At 43.8% G+C, this 19,663-nt stretch overlaps 2 protein-coding genes across 11 annotated transcripts in view; both read left to right on the top strand.

Annotated features, from left to right (window-relative positions):
- Positions 1-9,663, top strand: part of mbnl2 (muscleblind-like splicing regulator 2) — a 40,022-nt gene extending 30,359 nt beyond the window's left edge. For 3 of the 10 annotated variants that reach the window (XM_086226792.1, XM_086226703.1, XM_086226872.1), the window contains exons 6-9: positions 2,009-2,062; positions 2,516-2,666; positions 4,357-4,392; positions 7,911-9,663. In XM_086226792.1, coding sequence (XP_086082918.1) covers positions 2,009-2,062; positions 2,516-2,666; positions 4,357-4,392; positions 7,911-8,035 — 366 coding nt within the window. In that variant the 3' untranslated portion in view covers positions 8,036-9,663. Of the gene's footprint in view, positions 1-2,008; positions 2,063-2,515; positions 2,667-4,356; positions 4,393-5,459; positions 5,555-7,910 lie in introns of all 10 variants that reach the window. The other 7 variants (XM_086227203.1, XM_086226953.1, XM_086227288.1 and 4 more) reach the window with 7 other exon arrangements.
- Positions 9,664-13,490: 3,827 nt separating this feature from the next.
- LOC147272515 (ras-related protein Rap-2a-like) overlaps positions 13,491-19,663 on the top strand; it is a 9,707-nt gene continuing 3,534 nt past the window's right edge. The window contains exon 1 of the mRNA XM_086226277.1: positions 13,491-14,253. Coding sequence (XP_086082403.1) covers positions 13,940-14,253 — 314 coding nt within the window. The 5' untranslated portion in view covers positions 13,491-13,939. The remainder of the gene's footprint in view (positions 14,254-19,663) is intronic.

Here is a 19,663-nt window from a genome sequence, read left to right as displayed (position 1 = left end):
ATGATAAGAGCGGTTCTCTGCAGATCAGTGCAAATTAAATCAAGGATGGATGAGAAAGTAGCATCACGGGTGTGTAGGGGGGATGGGGGTGGGGGGGGGGGTTACCTTCCTTTACCTTTAGTTGGAAATGAAAAAAATTCCCCTGTCAGCTGTAGGAAGAGACAGGCTTCCAGTGACAGACAGACAGACAGGTTTGGCAGTGTGTCTTGGCTGTGCCCCACCCTCCTCCACCAGGTTCTGAATGGCTTCCTTTGAATGGTCCTGTTGGCTGCTACACCTTGCGCTGCACCAGCGTGCTGACTGACTTTTTCCCCTCCATGGCATGAGCATGCTTGCACCTCACCCTCTCTCTCTCGCCCTGTCTCTCTCTCTCTCTCTCTCTCTCTCTCTCTCCCTCCCTGTCTCTCTCTCTCACTGGCTGGCTCCATCGCTGCTTTGCTCTCCCTGTCTTTCCTCCATAAATCCACAGCCTGGATGATCAGGTGACTGTAAAGCTCAGTTTGAGTTTGGTCTGGTTGCATAGAAGCGGCAAAAAACAAAAAGCACATTAAACGAGAGCCTGTAATACGATGTCTTCTTATGTTATCTCAGCTCATCAAGCTTGCCGCCAACGTCAAGATTGAGTGGCGCTCTGGTGCGTTCTCCTCACAGTCCAGTGTCCTCACATGCCCTACTTTGTCAACTTTATGACCCATTTCTCAGTTTAACATCAGCAGTTACAAGCTGTGCTCGACGTTTGGACAATGACTTGTTCAGTCAGCACATTTAATCCAATTTTCTTTGCTAAGAAACCCATAAAAGCTCGACTGCTGACCTGCTGTAAATATCATTATCCATAATTCACTTTTTTAATCTAAAACAAATAGTGGATCGGTATTAAAGTTGCAGTAAGGAGATTCAGTCACTGATATCAAGTTGTTTTTCAGTTGTGTGCGCACACGCGTGTGTGTGTGTGTGTGTGTGCGTGTGCGTGTGCGTGTCGCTTGCCAGGCTGTGATGCGCAGCGGAATGCGGTCATCATCTTTGCTTTTCCATTTTTCCCTCGAAAGAGAACTCACCTCCCATTTGAACTAACCTGGAGTCTGTTAACACCACAGTGCACCAGCAATGCATTGTTGCTCTTAATATTTCAAAAAAAGAAAAGAAAAAGGAAGTACATACTGCTGGAAAATCCACATACATGAAGCAAGAGGCGTGTGCATGACCCTTGCTGCGCTCATCATGTGTATTTATTTGTCTGTTTATTTATTTATTTGTTACTTCACCCTCGCAGCTGTGACGTCATTGTTAACTTTTCAGGCTCAAGATTCTTTCGAGATTTTGTTAAGAATAAACAGCGCTCCACATTCTGTCATTGAACCGACTCACTTCCTCACCGGCCGCAACAAACAGAAGTCACATGATTCATTTGAGACTTTTTTTTTTTTTCGTCAACAGCCCCAGAGTCATCAAGGTGGGGGTGGGGGGGTGGGGGTGGGTGGGAGGGTGGGAGGGTAAACCCCTAAAGAGACCCAGAACAACCTCACACCATCCAGTAGATTGTTTAGAGGAGCACTGTAGCGATTGAGTGTCATGTAGAGTTTCAGAATGTTTTACTGCATTTTGTTGTAGACGTTAAAGTTTATATTTTCAGAAGTACTAAATGCTTTCCCAGTAGTGTTGAAGTACATAATCTCGCCTTTTTTCTTTTTTCTTTTTTTTTTTTCTTTTTAACCAAATGTAGATGCCTTTTTTCTTTTTTTCTTTTTTGGCTTTTGTACTAATTCAAAAAAGTAGCAGTGTTTCTTTCAAGTAAACAAAACAGTTTTTTGTTTATGTGCATGCCTATTGTTTTGTATGTGGTATACTTGCATTCAGATTATTTTTGTTTTTGTTTTTTTCCTTCTCACCTATCCACAATGCAATGCTGTCCCCCATGATGCACCTCTGCTTGCTGTTACCTGTATGTTAATACGCTTGAATCCCATTGGCCCACTGCCATCATGTGCTCGCTGCCTGCTAATTAAAGACTCAGTCGACTGCCAAAGCAATGAAGCGACCCCTCGAGGCAACTGTAGACCTGGTACTTTGACCTTTCACCTTTTGCTTTGCATGTAGCTTCTTTAATTGTACTGTAGCCACTCACAAAATTTAAGTTGGCTCTTTTGTTTTTTGTGAGACCCTGTAAGACAATTAAAAGTATTGTATTATACATTATTTATGATCAGCAGTTAGTATTGTACATTTAAATGAACAACGTAATGTTAAGATTCTACAGTTTTTGAATGTTTTGTTGATGATTGCCTTGCTATGACGTAGTTTCTCATTGTCCTTGTGATAGTTACAGCAAGTTTCCATTGGCCTTACTTGTGCTGCATAGTAACATTTACAAGTATCAACACTGACTTGTCTGAGTCTGCAGTTCAAACCTGCTGTTCTTCTGTTTTGTGTGCGTGCACGCGTTTTTGTGTGTGTGTGTGTGTGTGTGTGTGTGTGTGTGTGTGTGTGTGTGTGTGTGTGTGTTTCGGGTGGGCAGGCGTTCCCCCACAGTGTCCTGCAGCCCCTACCAAAGAGACCAGCACTTGAGAAGAGCAACGGAGCCAGCTCCCTGTTCAACCCCAGTGTTTTGCACTACCAGCAGGCGCTGGCCAACGCACAGCTCCAGCAGCCTGCTTTCTTTCCCACAGGTAAGAGCTCCTACACTGATTCCATACACACACACACACACACACACATTTATAGATAGATAGAAGTGCTCGTAGGTACACAGTTACATGCAGACACACTCACTGAGCACGCAGCTAACCTTGTAGCCACCACATGTTGTGGCATGCTAATTTGAGATGTCCTCATGACCGGTCTGTTCGGGGATTCGTTTAAGCGACGCACATGAGGAGTTCCATTCTATCATGCAAAAACTTTGATCCAGCGCATGATGTTGTAAACACATAGCAGGTGGACGGGCAGCGCAGCCTGAAATACACCGGGTCGCTTTGCGATGCACAACGTCAGCGGGGGTTTTTAAGCTGCTCCGCCGGCTCTATTTGTACTGCACAAACAGAACCGGTTCTACGGGGGTCTCAACGAGGAAAGAGCAGTTGCTGCTCCAGACCCGGTTTACAAAGATCAGAGCGTAAAAGTGAGTTTAACATTCGAGCATTCAAAAAAAACAACAACAACAACATAAAACTAGCCTTACGACTTTATTTGCTTTCAAATGCAGACGATTTCCGTGTGTATTTATTCTCCCTTCGAACACATCTGTATTGGAAAGCCTTTTTTTTTTTCTAAAAACAATTCTCCCACATTAATTCAGGCCTGCTGCCCTCTCTCTCTCTCTCCCCTAAACACAAGGCTCTCTCTGTCTCCTCCTCACATAGAAACTAACAGTAGCTTAAGCCCCCCTGGGTCCCCCTCTAAATGAGTTAACTGCAGCTAATACATTAGTCTGTAGCCACACTGACTCATGAGGAGGAGACGCGTCCCTCTACCTGCTCTCTCTCCCTCTCTCTCTTTCTCTCCCTCTCCATGTCTCACTCTCTCTCTGCTTCCCGCTCTGTGATGTGAGATGCCTGAAAGCCCCTCAGCCTTCCTCCTCCTCCTCCTCCTCCTCCTCCTGCTGCTCCTCCTCTCTATCTCTGGGTCAAAGGCTCTTTTTGAACTGATGTGCCAAATTCCAGATGGGTCCGGCTTTTCTTCTGGATGTTCCACAAAGGTTAAATGATCCCAGAAGACAATTATTAGTGATGGAAAACTGAACCAAACCCATCTTTGTTTGCACTTGAATCAGACTTGGATGAAAGCCTCTGCACGTCTGCATGAAGCTCCTCTTTTGGCTTCTCTCTCTCTCTCTCTCTCTGCCTCTCTCTCTCTCGCTCTCTGTCTCTCATCTTTATAATGACTTATTTGTGATTTACATGATCACTTATACACAATTTTGCAAGATTCTTGTCGCCGCAAACGTTGAGATCATAAATCATGGCTGTCAACTTTACCCAGAAGAACTTTGTGACGTATAAAGCAAATCTTCGTCTTGTCCGCGCGCGCTAATGAATTGGCTTGTGGGTCAGATGAAGATGAATCCTTCCAAGACAGTAATTCCCTGTAAAACAGAAGGTTTTTGAGCAGTAAACTGTGAATGTTTCTCGTGATTCTCCGCTTGCTGCTGCATTTATAACACGGCAACACTGTAACCGTAGCATCTCAGCTGAGTGGGCTTTATTTTTTTTTTTTTTTGTCTTGTCTAACCTTGTCGTTCTCCTCCCTCTCAATTAACCCATTTATTTCCTCCTCTCTCCCCCTTTGCCCCCTCCCCTCTCTCTCTCTCTCTCTCTCTCTCTCTCTCTCTCTCTGTCTTTCTCTGCATGAACACAACAGGGTCAGTCTTGTGCATGACTCCTGCTAGCAGTCTTGGTAGGTCCTCACCCACCCTTTGCTCTCTCCCTCTCACACACACACACACACACACGCACACACACACAAAACACACTGCCTGATATGTTTGACGGGGTGGGGGTTGGGGAGGGGTTGGGGAGGGGTTGAGTGGGCGATGTCTGCAGCCATGAGAGAAGAAAAAGGTCACGGCGTGACATCATCACCTGTTTGAAATGTTGTTTTTTTGGTTGTTGTTTTTTTAGCGTACAACTAATTTTCATATCACTTGAAAGACTTCCCTACTGACTTTTCTTGCTAATGATTAAAGTTTGGATCAAATACTGCAGACTGATGTGTTCTGAAGCTGTAGGACAGTTTCTGTCTTGTTTGCTGTGCTGTGTTAATCGGGAAATTTAAATCAGTTTCCCAGAGAAATGATTTCAAGTTGGCACATTTGTTTCCTCTGGAATTAGGAGGAAATCCCAGTCGGCCAATCAGCAGGTCTTAGATTAGTAAATGGTGCAAAAAAAAAAAAAAAAACACACAAAAAAAAAAAGAATCTGAATTTTTTAACTAGAATACAACAAATGCTTGGCATGTGAGATGCTGCTCAGATTTTTGGCGTATTTCTGCAAGCCAGCCCACATAAATTAAAAAGCTCAAATTCTCATCCTGGCTGCCAGAAGGATTCTAATTGGTGCCCTCAACTTCTCTGGGAAAACAGCAAACTGATTTTCCGTATAAATTTCCTTACTTGTGATTGTAATCTGCTTCTCTCCTCTTTGTTTTTTTTTTCTCCCATGCTCTCTTTTTCTTTCTTCCTTCCTTTCTTTCTTCCTTTCTTTCTCTCTCTCTCTCTCTGTCCTCCTTGCTTTGCATTGTGAATGGTTGCATGCCATCTGCCGGTGTAACCCTAACGATGGCTTGCTGGCTCTCTGTAACATCCATCGTCAACAACAAATGATACCGTCAACATGCACACGCCACAACTGTTGCCATGGTTACCATAATGCTCCACCTACCTGTCCATTGCTACCACCCCCTCCTCCTCCTCCTCCTCCTCCCCCCCACCATCCCTCCTCCCCTTTCCCACCCTCAAAATAAAGTCCCAATGATGTACAGTGCTACGCCTGCTACTGTCTCTGCAGCAACAACTCCTGCCACAAGTGTCCCCTACGCAGCAACAGCACCAGCCAATCAGGTTTGCTCCTTTTAAAGCTTTCTTTCATCAGTCCCCAGAGCTCTGAAGAAGTACCGCCTCCTAATATTGAGCCGAGACCCTCCCCATCCATCCGTCTACCTGCGCTGGGCGAGCTCACGCTGGCTTATGAGCCTGCGAGTGGGTGTTTTCCAGAGAATTAAAGCAGCCAGCGCAGTGTAGCGTGTTTCTTCTGTTCCTTAAGGCTCTCTCCCAACATGCACTTCTTCAGAGCTCCCACATTTGCAGAGTAGTAGATGTGTTGTGTTGCACTACTTCCTGTTTTGTTTTGTTTTTCTCTTTTCTTTTCTTTTTTTTTTTGCATGTTTTTTTTTTTATTTTATTCTCCACTTCTCTTGTTGTCAAATAAGTCTCTCCATCTGCAGTAGGGGCATCATCTGTACTGCTTGTGTGCTACGCAAACACACACAGACACACACGCACTCAAACACGCGCACAGGCAACCTCCTACGACTGGTTCGTAACGATCCCACAGTCACCGCGTTGGATCTTTTCCTGTTTCCTCTCTTCTATGTTTCACCTTTTGTTTTTTTTTGTCCTCATCTCTTTTTCCTCCCTCCCGCTTAATAAATGATGTAAGGAAGCAGTTACAGGCTGTGTTCGCCAGGGTGAGACAGACGCAGGAAAAATGAGCACAGAAGGAGTCTAAAAATGGCCTCTGATCGGCCGCTGCTCTCCTGTTGCTGCGTGTCAGCAGGAGCCTGGCGAGCGGCGCGAGGTCTGAATGCCAGAGTCATGCATGTGTGCCCCCGTTTTAAACCTGGAAATTTCAGCACAATGTCGACAACAGGTAGAAAGGCAGCAGTCATGTCTTTTATAATCCAGAGGACCAGAATTAGGAGTGTAGAATGCATCGTATCTGTAAAGAAAGGATAAATAAAGTTCGTAGTCTGGGTTCCTCTGCTTTCTTCTCAGTATTTTTCTTTAAAAACTCTGTCTAGATGGAAATAGACTGAGGATGAATCTCTGAGACCCTCCCCTCTCACATCATAAACCAAGGATGTGGCCCTGCACCTTGTGCTTTATTGCCCATCATAGGCCGGCAGTGTGTGTGTGTGTGCGCGTGCGTGTGCGTGCACTTCCTGTGAGTCACCGTCTCTTCCTGTAATTGGCATGCAGCAGCAGTAGCAGCAGGAAGCAGAGCTGCTCTTTAAAGATGCATGTGGGACAAGGAGCTGGAGAAGCAGTGACGTCAGCCCCCTTCGCTGTCTGTCTCTGTCTGTCCCCCTCGCTTTCTTTCTCTGCCCCATGCGCCTCCCCGCCCCCGCCCCCCGCACAAAGATCCCTCCAGCTGGGACAGTTTGAAGACGTCAGGTCAGCAGCTGGAAAACATCCAGGACAATTGACAGAGTCCTCATCGTCTCATTTTCTCCCAGGATTTTATTTTCCCACCCTGGCGCACGCACGCACACACACACACACACACACACACACACCCTAACCACGCTTCAACTGTGAGCTACAGCTAAAGCTAGCTGGTGGAGAATAAATCCATGGTATTATAAATAGGTATCTGCTGCCAGAGGAATAAACACCCCAGTGTTGTTTACCTCAGATACAAACAAGATAAGACAGGATGTTGAGGCGCGGGTCAGAGCCTGGTCAGCCTCTGACCCCTCTCATTGTGACATGACAAGCTGTAGCCAATCACATCGCTCCTCCCTGCTCGTAAATGTGCCGGCTCAGTCCGGGCCGAGGATGAAGCTGCAGCGCCCTCTAGTGTCAGAACGGTAGATTACACCCTCAGGCGTCCTCTTATCCTCATCCGTCATCGATCTTTGCCGCTCAGTCACAAGCCCACCAAACTGTAGGAGCTGGAGATCTCCTGAACACGCTCCGACCGTGGTGACCCTCTGATGTACCATGTGACCACTGGCTTCTGTCCTTCTGCTGGCTGTCTCTTGTCTTATTAACAAGCACCATGCGGCTTTCTTCTACGCTGGCTCGCTGCCGGCGGCGACCACATGACGGCAGCACCTCTACCTATCCCCCCTCCTTCCTTCTCTCCCTCTCTCTCTCCCTCTCTCTCTCTCTCTCTCTCTCTCTCTCTCTCTCTCTCTCTCTCTCTCTGACATTTTTCACTCTCACTCAATAAAGAGAATACATGCCGGTGGATTAATTTCAAGTGTTTGCTCTTATCTGCGTGAAACAGGAGGCAGAAAAATGTTTTGTTTGAAAGACAAAAAAAAAAAAAAAAAGCAGAAAAAGACTCGATCTGTTTGACCCAGATTTTAAGGAGAGGAAAAGGAGGAAATATTGTCTCTTTTTTTTTTTTGGGTTGTTTGCTCGGTTGCAGGCTAATTAAACATCTTTCTACTTCTCTTTCTCTCTCCTCCAGATCATCCTGAAGTAAATATCAGGAAGGGAACGGAGTGTCACGAAGCTGCACTAGGAAACCCAAAACTGCCCCTCTGTAAATACTACCTTACCTCTCCCATAGAGGTCCAGCAACCTGCATGCTAACGAGTGTAACACTTCAATTTAACCGTTAAGAACTGCAGTGCCGGTGTGACACACACACACACAGAGAAAAAAAACAGATGTATACTGTATGTATTGCTAGAAAAGAAAAAAAACACCTATTAACATGGAAAAAGACAAAAATACTCGATGTGTAGTACATGGCTCTATAGAGGTCTTTTTAACAGCTCCCAAAGTAACAACCCCCCCCCCCTTTTATTTCATATTTATTCTAAAAACCTCTGCACAACCTCCATCCCTCGGCTTGTTCAAGAGAAGCTTGATTTGCACTATATGAGAAATATAGTGGCGCAGAAAAGAAGCCGTGCACAACCGCACTTGGAGGTGATGGGGAGGGGGGGTGTGTGTGTGTGTGTGTGGGGGGGGGTGACTCTTGAATGCCGCCCCCCCACTCCCCCACCCCCCCCCACCCCCCCCCCCACCCCAGTTAAGATGCCATAATGAAGCGTATCCTCCTAAACCGTGCCCCTCTCTCCCTCCTTTTCCTTTGCCATCTTCTCATCAAGCCAAAGTTTCCCCTCAGAAGAAAACTGTTGGAAATCAACCTGCCGGAAAGGAAGTTGAGCGGAATTTTGGCATCCCGCTGGAAAAAAACGAAAAAACAAAACAAACAACAACAACAAAAATTCTTTGCCATGTCCCAAGTTGCTAAGAGGAGCGACGGCAGAGATTGTGCACGGATTTTTGCATGTAGTGGAGGACAGATGATAGTCATGGCCATTACCGAAAAAGCCTAAAGGCTCGTGTCTGTGCCAAGGGCTTAACAAAGCTTGAGGGTTCGTTCCAGACATACCAAGCCTTGTGTGTGTGTGTGTGTGTGTGTGCGCGCGTGTGTGTGTGCGTGCATTTATGCGTGTGTTCGTACCTGGAGACTGATGGTCTGCCGGCAGACTGGGACTTGAAGCGAGGTCTAGTAGGTGATGACAACACCGGGCCTGGTAGGACGGTTTTTACGCTGGGGTTTGGGGGTGGGGGGGTGGGGTGGGTGGTGGGGTGGGGGGGAGGGGCTAAAGTGCTGAGATTAAACTACAAAAACAACTAAAAAAAACAACAACAACAACAAAAAAATAAACAAAAACAGTGCATTTGACGATACTCGTCAAGCAAAAAGATGACTTGAACTTCGGCTGGAGGGCTATCTGTGACCGTCGGTTGTCCTGTCCAACCCTACTATCACCGATAATCCTGTTTCATTTTAGAAAAACTGTAGAAGTGCCTAAAAACGCTCATCAACAACAAACATCCGAGAGTGGAGGAAAACAAACAAACAAACAAACAAACAAACAAACAAAAGTCACACACGCAAAACACACCGGCCGTCTTCTGACTCTCCAGGAAAGACATCACATTTGAACTACGGAGAAAAAAGGTTTTTTTTCTACTAACTGTTCATTAACATCACAAGTGACTTTACGGGAAAAACAACAACAACAACAACAACAACTTTAAAAAAAAAAAAAAAAAGCTTTGTAGAATGTTCGGTGACTTTCATGTCGTACCATCATTTCTTACCACGTTTTTTTTGTTTGTTTTTTGTTTTTTTTTTTGGAGTAGTTTACACGAGGAACGTGAGTGAGGACAAACAAACAAACAAACAAACAAACAAACAACAACTGTATTGTAAACCGTGTAATGTATGTGAAGTGTCTCTTATTTTGAGAGTTTATATTCATGGTTCTAGAAATGTATTCAAAGTTATTTAAAAAGAAAAAGTACTTGTGCTGTGTGTACTATCAGAGTATGTTTGGATGCCCCTCCTCCACTTCACCTGCACTTCCTGGAACAATCATTTGTTTTTATTAAGCCAAGATCATAAAATGTTCTTGTAATATTATTATGATGATGATTATTTTATAGACCATCATTCTTTTGCATTTTATGATTAGTAACTACTTAGTTTTTGTTTTTCAAAAAACACTGATGTCATTTCATGGTGCTTGATTAACATTGACAATCCACAAACATACCTTTTTTTTGAAGAAGCGTGTATCTCTAGTTTCCATCCTATTCGATTGTCTTCATGCATTATGACGCGCTTTCGTGCGCGTGCGTGCGTGTGCGTGCGTGCGTGTGTGTGTGTGTGTGTGTAATATCCGTGGAAAACGAGGGGGGTAAAAGTTCTATTTTGTTGTAATTTATCTTATGTTACTCTTGGTCAAATTTTAGTCAAATACAATGTTGTAAACTATTCTATTTTGAAATGAATGTAATTTATTGAGCTGTGCTACATTCTGCATGGTTGGTCATTTCAAGGTCTAACCTGTCAGGTCAACGAATGAGAAGCCGCACAGGAACGAGGGGGCGGGGCTTTGAACCCACCTTTTGAAAGCTACTGGACCTTTCTTGCCTTCTCATCGACAAAAAAACACAAAAACAAAACAAACAAAAAAAAAATGATCACGGTGTTGCAGTAATAAGCATAGTGATAGAGTTGCTTGTGTTGTTGGACAAAAAAAAAAAAATGTTTATTGTATAGATGATGACATTTTACCAAAAAAAAAGAGAAGAAAATTTCAAAAAAGATGTACTTTTCACTCTAGTATGATAGTATTTCATAACAATATTAAGTTGTTGCTGTGGCAACCAAATGTTGCAATTACTAAAAGTTTGGTATTTTTGTAAATGACATCGTTAAGTTGATTTTTTTTTTTTGTTGGGTTTTTTTTTTTTTTGTTGTTGTTTTTTTTTGTTTCATTTTTGCTAGGACACTGTACACACAGTAGATTGTAAAGATATTAACATTTCTTATTCTTCACTGAGATTACGACCTAATATTTTCATTAGCAAATCAAACAGCCCCTATAGTGCTGTGACCGTAAATAGATTTAAAGTCATCGATGTCACATAGATGATATATAAAAATATATATATATATATATATAAATATATATAAGAACTAAATAATCTATAAATTATTAAGTTCAGATGTACAACACTTCCCCTGACAGAGGACCTAAAGGTTCCACACAGACGTTTTATTCAATGTATCACTAGAGTTAAGACTGCACTTTTCATACCATCATCAAAAAGAAGATAATTAAACATGTTGCATGGGAAAAACAATACTTTCTTTGAAATGAATGTTTCTGGTGAAACAAAACAAAACAAAAATTCGGTTCCCCCTTTGAGAAAGATGTGTTTTTGGTTTTTGTTGTTTTTTTTTTTTTTTTTTTTTTCTTTCCTTTTTCAAATTTTTTTTTTTTTAAAAAAATGTGTCGGTAAATGATTGATGGTCACATGTAAGCACTTTCTGGTCAACTGAGCAGACTCAGCTTATCCAAACACTTTGCCTTATCTTGAGTCCATTGTGCTTGCGGTTTTCTGTTTTTAAGGAAAGAAGAAGAAAAAGAAAAAAGATCCCTTTTTTTTCTCATTTTAAATATATATCTTTATATGAAACATCTTTTTTTTTTTTTTTTTTTTTTTTTTTAGGGGAAAAAAAAAAAGGCCAAAAAAGGGGATGACTGCAACAGAATGAACAGTCGAATCTTTTCTTGTCGTCTTCTGCACCTGTAGTGAAATCTTTCCGCCCCATTGCCTTACAATGGAACTGTTCAGAGCTTCGCAGCTTTAGCCAGCAGAGGGCGCTACACCGGAGACGGCAGGTGATGCATACTCTCTGTGCCATCATTGTTGCAGTGTATCCAAACAACAAGACATAAAATTGACACGAAAAAGAAACTCACCGGATTTATAGTTTTCAATGTAATCTTTTTTTTTTTTTTTTCTTTCAACGTATTCTTTTGCATATATTTTGTGCTATCTTATGTTTCTATAGTCAAATGTTTCTTTGGTTCCAGCAAGATAGTGTAAAATCTATTGAAAGAAAGAAATAAAGAAAAATCAAACGAAGTTGGGTTTTTTTGTTTTCTTCTCGTCTTCTTGACCTTTTATTTGTGTCGCGGTTTAATTTTAGAAACGCGGAGACGGATTAGATCATCTCTGCCTGTGCAAACTTCCTCTGCTCGTCCCTTGTAAAGACCACCGGCGGTCCCTGACGTCCTCTTTCGGGAATTTAAAGTAAATAAACACCAGATGATAATTTAGTTAGAACATTTGAATTTCTAGCAGATTAAACTTCCACAAAAACAAAAAAAAAATTAAAATAAATACACGCAACACCGACCTGAGCTCCCCGCTGGACGATAAGGGTTAGCAAGCTCTTTGGTTTGTTATTGTCTGTGTCATTTCCTGTTTCTGCAGTTATATACAAATATGTAAAGTTCTACTCACAACACGTCTACAGAAATCCCCTCGTGCTGAATGTTGGCCCCACGGCAACGAGACGTACGTGACCTTTATTCTGTTGCTCCGATTTAACCTGCGGTTGCCCACAAACACCTCAGAACGGTTACCTTCCCTCCCGACTAGCTAACAAACGGAAGGAAAAAAAACAACAAATTTACACGCTAACAAATGATTAAAATTGACATTTGCCTTTTTAATTGTAGTCCTGTACATTGGTAATGACTGGAATCACAGTCCAGAAAGCACTGGTGTAATTTAACCAGCATTTAAGTTGAGCCAACCCATTTCTTTGTGCCTTGAGCCAAACACCACCCTTAAATAGTGGCACTAAGTACTTATGATGTAGCGCTCTGTCGAGGTTTTCCATCCAAAACTACAATAATTTTACTTTTGTAGTACAATAAATGACATATCTTTAGCGTCTGTATGTTAAAGTGGATTGTTTACACGGGAGTACTCTTAAACTGTGTTATTTGCAGTAACAAAACTCCCTAAGGAAGCTAACGGTTGCAGAAACATCTTAAGATTGGACAAAAAAAGAACTTCTTTTCTACTTATAATATAGATATACTGAAATATAAATATATTTTTATAGGGAGTGACAAATGCACTTTTATTAGTTTTATTTATACATTTTATTGTTTACGTCTCTTAACGTTAAAGCTTGGCTTTACGTTTACTCCTGCAAAAGTAAGGCTACGCAAATCTGAAGTTACAAGGCAAATATGAGGCTGGATTCATAGTGGTTTTTTTTTTAACTTAGAATATAGTTTTACGATTTATGTTTTGTATACAATGCTGCCCCCCCCCCCACGTCGCTAGTACTTAAAACGCCTCATCCCACGTGAGGAATAAATGTAAGTAAAATATTGGTATTTCGTATTTTTAACAGTTCAAAAAAAGACAAAGCACATACATTTATTTTTTTAAATGCAGACGTAAAATATTTATGTGTACATTCAAAGAATCGCGTGAGGTAGAGTTGGAGAAATAAAAGGAACTGCAGCTAAGGTCAAGGTTAGCTCCTTCCACACGCTGGTGGCACTTTTCACCCCTCATACCTTCCAAAATGTATCAACAGTGACAAAAAATAGGAGGTTGAACTGCTGAATTCCTCATTATTATTTGTGTTTAATGTCCATTTTCATGCTCTTTATGATGGAACCCTCCCTCCTTTCCTCGGTGGCACTGTTCACCTCCCCACCACCACCATCTTCCAGGAAATAGTCAGCTCCGGTGGATGCGCCGTCTCCTCCAGAGGCGTGGATTCCCAACACTGTTGTCCTCTTAAGGAGAAATCCGCCCTTTGCCTTTAACTCCGGTGCACCCCACTGTGCAGGAAAATGTAGCGTTAGCACATAAAAAGATGTGCAGACCAGTTGTGTCTAATAATAGCCGATCGTATCTGTGCCACACCGACGCCTTATTGCATTATGGATGTCTCCGGAATGAGGTCCCTTCAAGATAGCGTGGGAATATTCCAGTAGAGCCTCAGCATCTCCGGGCTACATGCTCCAGCTGCACCGCATCGCGCTACCCGCATAGAACTGCGTCTGGTTTGCGGTAACCTGCCTCGGTGTCATGCTTCCAGTAACCCGCATCTGAAGATCTCTGCATGCCGGATCCCTCCGGAGCGCTATGCGGGAGTATAAGGTGGTGGTGCTCGGTAGCGGCGGGGTGGGGAAGTCCGCCCTCACGGTCCAGTTTGTCACCGGGACATTCATAGAGAAGTACGACCCGACTATTGAAGATTTCTACAGAAAGGAGATCGAGGTGGACTCGTCTCCGTCGGTGCTGGAGATCCTGGACACCGCCGGTACCGAGCAGTTCGCCTCAATGAGGGACCTTTACATCAGGAACGGCCAAGGCTTCATCCTGGTCTACAGTCTGGTCAACCAGCAAAGTTTTCAGGACATCAAGCCCATGAGAGACCAGATCATCAGGGTCAAGAGGTGAGTATTGATCAGCCTGCCCTGTAGTTTGATTATAGAGCAGATATCAGTGTTATAAATCTTGGTGGAGTGCCCCCTGGAGCCCTTTCAGAGCCCCTGGAGGTCACCTCAGTGAGCATCCAGCTCACATGTTCCTCATCAGAGCCCAGCTGCAGCTCACCTGTCATACATCAACCCGCTGAACTCTGCAGCGTTTCACTCCGGATGGCTTTGATCAGTTCAGCTCTTGCTCAACAAATCGGCTGAGCTCATCTCAGCAGGGGGGGGGGGGGGGAGGAGGAGGAGGAGGAAGATGAGTTGAGACTATAAGGTTTGATGCATTTCCTTTCCTCTATGTAAAAAAAACAAGCCCAAAATACCAGAAATCTGTGGCGTATGAGGGTGTTTGAGTGTCTCCTGGTTCTCACGATGATGACCTTTGACCCCCCCCCCCCCAAAAAAAAATCTCTTGACCCTGGATGATAAAAATACAGATGTGGAGGTCTGATCCTTTAACCGTGGACCTGCTCCGAGGGCTTTTAGTCTGCTGCCCGTCGTCTGAGCGAAGCCACGCGTCACCAGCTGAGGCGGGAGGACGTCACAGCCGGCGAGCCCCAACAATGCACGAGGGAACTCCTGAGAAATGAATAATATAGTGGAGGCTAAGAACTGTCTGTCTCTTTCAGCCGGCCGCCACCCAAAGCCTGGGCTGCACCCGCCACCGCTGTCCTCAAGTGTGCGTGTACTCCATCAATATTTGATACTTTTATTTCACACTGCTCTGCCTCGGAAGGGAGGTTTGTTACTGGATGCAGCAAATAAGTAAAGTGGCCTGAAAGATGCGCAAAAAAAAAACAAACCACAAAACAAAAATCAAAAAAAGAAACACACCCGTTTGAAATTTCCTTATTGGTGGGGGAAAAAATTGGATTTTTTTTGTGGCTGATTTTTAATACAAAAAAAAAGTTATTGAGTCGGAAAAATACACAAAAAAATTGGTTTTCTGAGGAGAAAAACGGATTTGATCGTACACGCAGAAAAGAGCTCAACAGTAACTTTTTTTCCGGTGGATTTTTTTTTTTTAACCTAATGAATGATATTTAATGAAAAAGTTTTGAAAAAAGTTTTAAAAATAATTCAGTTTAATATCTTTTTTTTTTTTTTAATGCCAGCGAGTGTCCGTACCTTTTTTTTGAAGTTTTTTTTTTTTTTTTCCAGTTTTTAACATTTTATATCAGTGAACATTACCAAAAAATACTTATATATCAAATTTATTTACAAATTTTTTTTTAAAAAAGCGATACGTTTTATCAGTAAAATGTTAAAAATAAATGAAAAAAATGTATTTAAAAAAAAAAAGGTTTTTAAAAGTTGCTCTTTTGAATCCACCCTCATTTATTCATGTGAATTCTTGTAGCTGTTTTAGCTACGTAGCATTTTGAAAGAGAAAATCGCAACTTTTGGGCTCTGCGTCTCCTTGGAGCTTTGCTAAGCCGCGGGTAAACACATTCAAACTAACTTTATTAACAAGCGTCAACGTGCATGGTTGTGGTCGCTCCGATGTCGTCGTGGTAACACATGCAGGTTGTAGCCACTGGGTGTCCCTCTTTATTAAAACCCTATCGTCCCTGCTCTCCGTGATAGCTGTCAGCAGACATCAACAGCCTCTCTCTGTCTCTCTCTCCTCGCTGACGTTCCGCTGAGCCAGCTGCAGCAACAAGCATCACATGGAGGGAGATAACGTGTGTGTGTGTGTGTGTGTGTGTGTGTGTGCGTGCGTGCGTGCCCACTCACCAGAACTTAATGGGATTGTGTTGGCTTGGAGGCCAAGAAGACATCAGGCCTCCATTAGGGAGTCATGTAACCTAGAATGCTTATGCAGGGTTCTTAATGGGGTTGTGTGTGTGTGTGTGTGTGTGTGTGTGTGTGTGTGTGTGTGTGTGTGTGTGTGTGTGTGTGTGTGTGTGTGTGTGTGGTGGGGGGGGGTCTGACTTTGCCCTGATAGCACAACTTCACACGTTACTAGACAGGCGATTCCTGGGAAAACATCTGGGTGTCGCCCCCCTGTTTTAAGATCTCATCATCTGGTCGCCCGCATGCGTTTTCACGCTGCACTGATGCTGTGTCTAATAACAGGAGGTGAACATGCACCGCTGAGTGGGATTAGGGTGGAGCGACCCAAACTACACCTCCCAGGGGGCACTGCTTGTGTAGGTACAACAACAACTTCCTGACCTCAGGCTTTTAGCGTTAGCCATAAGGAAGAAAGCTAATTGTTAAAGCACCAGTCAGCTTGGTGTAAAATGTAGGCAGTTAAGTGCCCTTCGGTGTGTGTGTGTGTGTGTGTGTGTGTGTGTGTGTGTGTGTGTGTGTGTTAAGTGCTTGGATGTGCTGCAAATATGCTTGTATAAGTGTTTTTTTCCCTCTCACGCAGAAGTTTAGTGGCATTTCAAACACGTTCAAACCTTTCAAGCCGCATTGACACGAAAACCTCCAAAAAAAAAATTCCGCCGGAGAAGTAAAAAGGTTTTAAAGGGTAAAAGGAAAAATGAAGAGAAATATGATCAAGTAAAGTAAACAACAGGAGTGCCCGAAAAGAGCCGAAACCAGGAACAAACGACTCCCGCAAACAAACGGCTCACATCGACAGAAGGGTGTAAAGAAGGATTGTTTGCATCTCACTTGGTTTGGTTTTTAGGGATTTATTTCAACCACGAATATCTGCTTACACACACGCGCGCGCGCGTGATTCGTTCTCTTCACGTGTTCAACGTGGAATGAGCCGAATCCTGAGGAGCCGTTTGGTTTCAAGATCCCTCCGCTCGTGAGCGACATCGGCAAAGGAAATCGGAGACGTTCCTTCACTTCTTCATCATGTAGAACATCTGGAATCATCAATTGTGATCATATTTTATTGAGAAGTGATTAAAGTGGAGGAGCTGGCTGCACCATTAAAGCTGGGGAAGAAGCTCGAGGGGATTCAAGGATCTCCTCCATCTGTTGTGCAGCCGCTATCTTGTACTGTTTATCGCAGGAATGTTGTTTCCTCGTCGCTTTCTCCTCCTTCTCCCTCTCCTCCACGCAGGAGCACGCAAACATCCCAGAGGACCAAACGCTATAGGTTCTATAGGTTGTGACGGTCTGGTTCCCCAACATGTGCGACGGAAAAGCCGCTAATTAACAGCAGCCGTTACCGTGTCGGCCTGTAAAAAGTGAAGTCACTCGCTATTTAGAACAGCATGTAGCTTTAATAGGGAACCCTGAGGAGAAGTGGAAAAATGTTAAATGTTCTTTTTTTTGTGGATTATAAACACTGGTTCTCTGTGTGTGGGTGGGAAGCCCCCCTTGGCCCCCCCTGCTGCTGGAACAACACCCTGCAGAGACACATGGCTGCAACTAAAGGTCAAAAGTTGTGTTTATGAGGATGCAGCATTTTGAGGTTGCACCTGAAAAGCCGGAACGCAGCAGTTTGAAAGCCCCTTGGATGGGAACTTTTTAAAAAATGTCTCCATCAAGATTTTAGCATCAGCACCTCCGCAGGCGCTTTGCTGTTCCAAATATCCAAACATCTCCGGTGGATTTACCGAAAGCTGGAGTGTTGATCATTTCCATAATTCATGGACGCGCGTGCTGGACCAAGAGTACATTAGCGGCGTTTGTTATCATCTCGCTGCTTCATGTCTGTGAGCTAAATACGTGGAACGTAAACACTGGGGGCCGTGCTTCAAACCCCCAGGACGTATCACACTCAATACAGTCACACATGTCACGTGTAGAAATGTAATGTAGCGTTGGCGTGCAAAAACATCAAGCGCGGACACTTTGAATGCTGTGGCGCTGTCATTCCTGTAGCGTGAAATGACCACAAACTGTTTGTGATTATATTTTGAAAACATATCCGTGCTAATAAATCCAAGTGAGATCTTACTCTTCGTTTTCGGTGTGCAACGTATCCTGCGTTTGACTGAGTTCAAAGGCAGCATTCGCAATCACCTCAAAACTCTGGGAAAACTTAAAGTAATACTTCACCTTTTGATTCTGCTCAAGCACTCGTACACAGGTGTGTTTCTGGAGTGCACTGAGGTGCTTTTTTCGCCACTGCTTCACTTCTTTGTGGCCCCAGAATGTAGAAAAAAACGTATATTTAGCTTGAGGCTAACATCAACTTAGGGCTAACAACAGCAAAACTACCCACAATTCTCAGTTTACAAACTCCGGAGGACACCGTCTGTTATCCGCGCATCTTCTTTATCCATACAAATGTTCAAAAATCCACAAAAGATTCTATAAATTGATGTTTTTTGGGGGGGGGGCGGGGCGTCATTTTCTCATCGCGTTAGCTTCAAGCTAAATATTTGTGGCTAGCGTCACGAAGAAGTGAGGCAGCAATGAAAACGCATCCTAGAGACCCTGTTTATGAAGTACTTAACAGGATAAACACACTTTGGGGTGAAATGTTGTTTGTGAGTGAGTAACTTTTACAGGACTATGACAGCAGAGGACCGTCCCCTCTGTCTCAGTGCTAGCTTGAAGGTGCTAGCCAACGAGTGTTTGCCAGCAGCCAGAAACTAAACGTAGATAAAACTGGTCCGGACCCGGCTGAGGCAGAGCGTTATTTCTATACGTTTTATTAGCTCACAAAAGGTTTTATTTGTAACTCGAGGGAACTTGGAGGGCACGTACCTCCGCCAAGGCCTCCTTAACTTAACTTCATGTAAAAGAACAAATGGTGTTTTTGCTGTTTTGAATGGAGCTGGCAGCCCCCCTCCAGCAAACATGGTGAAAATCGGTGCAGATATCTAGAGAAGTGGAGCTCAAATAGAAATACGAAGGTGAAGTTGCATCACACAGAGAAACTAATGAATAAGAGCTTGTGACTCTTTTCGCACTCCTGTTTTTAACCCCAAACGCGAGCCGACATGTTCTCCAGCGGTACGTGGTATCATAAAGCCCCGTGGGCCGGGTTTGTGCTGAGCATCTTCAGCAGCTCCTCTCGTGGCGAGGAGGGAACGCCAGTTTGATGCTGCAACAAACACGCGCTCGCACCCGGGAGAAGCTGGCTCTCCCTGCGTCTTTGTAGTTATATATAGAGCCGCTCCTGCAAGGCTGTCAGATTGCATTTGTCTGCGTGGAGCTCTCCTCGTTCACACTTCACACCCTCTAGACTTTCCAAACACACACACACACACACACACACACACACACACACACACACACACACACACACACACATTACCGGGATGTGATATTCTTGTCCCGCTGAGGTCAGCTGATGTTTGGAGGGGGGGTTAAAATGTTCCTCTGAGTTCCTCTAAGGGGTCAGAGGTCGAGTCTTCTCCTTGGCTTGCTTCAAGGACACTTCTAGCATCCTTCGCATCACTCTTCCCACTCTCATCCCTCCATCTCTCCAGCCGGAGCCGGTCTCCCCGCC

This window comes from Aulostomus chinensis, chromosome 1 (assembly GCF_037954235.1).
Source record: "Aulostomus chinensis isolate RoL2024-O1b breed Wild chromosome 1, RoL_Achi_v1.0, whole genome shotgun sequence".
NCBI lineage: Eukaryota > Metazoa > Chordata > Actinopteri > Syngnathiformes > Aulostomidae > Aulostomus > Aulostomus chinensis.
The sequence above is the reverse complement of the archived record's forward strand: the minus strand, read 5'-3'. Positions and strand labels throughout refer to the sequence as shown.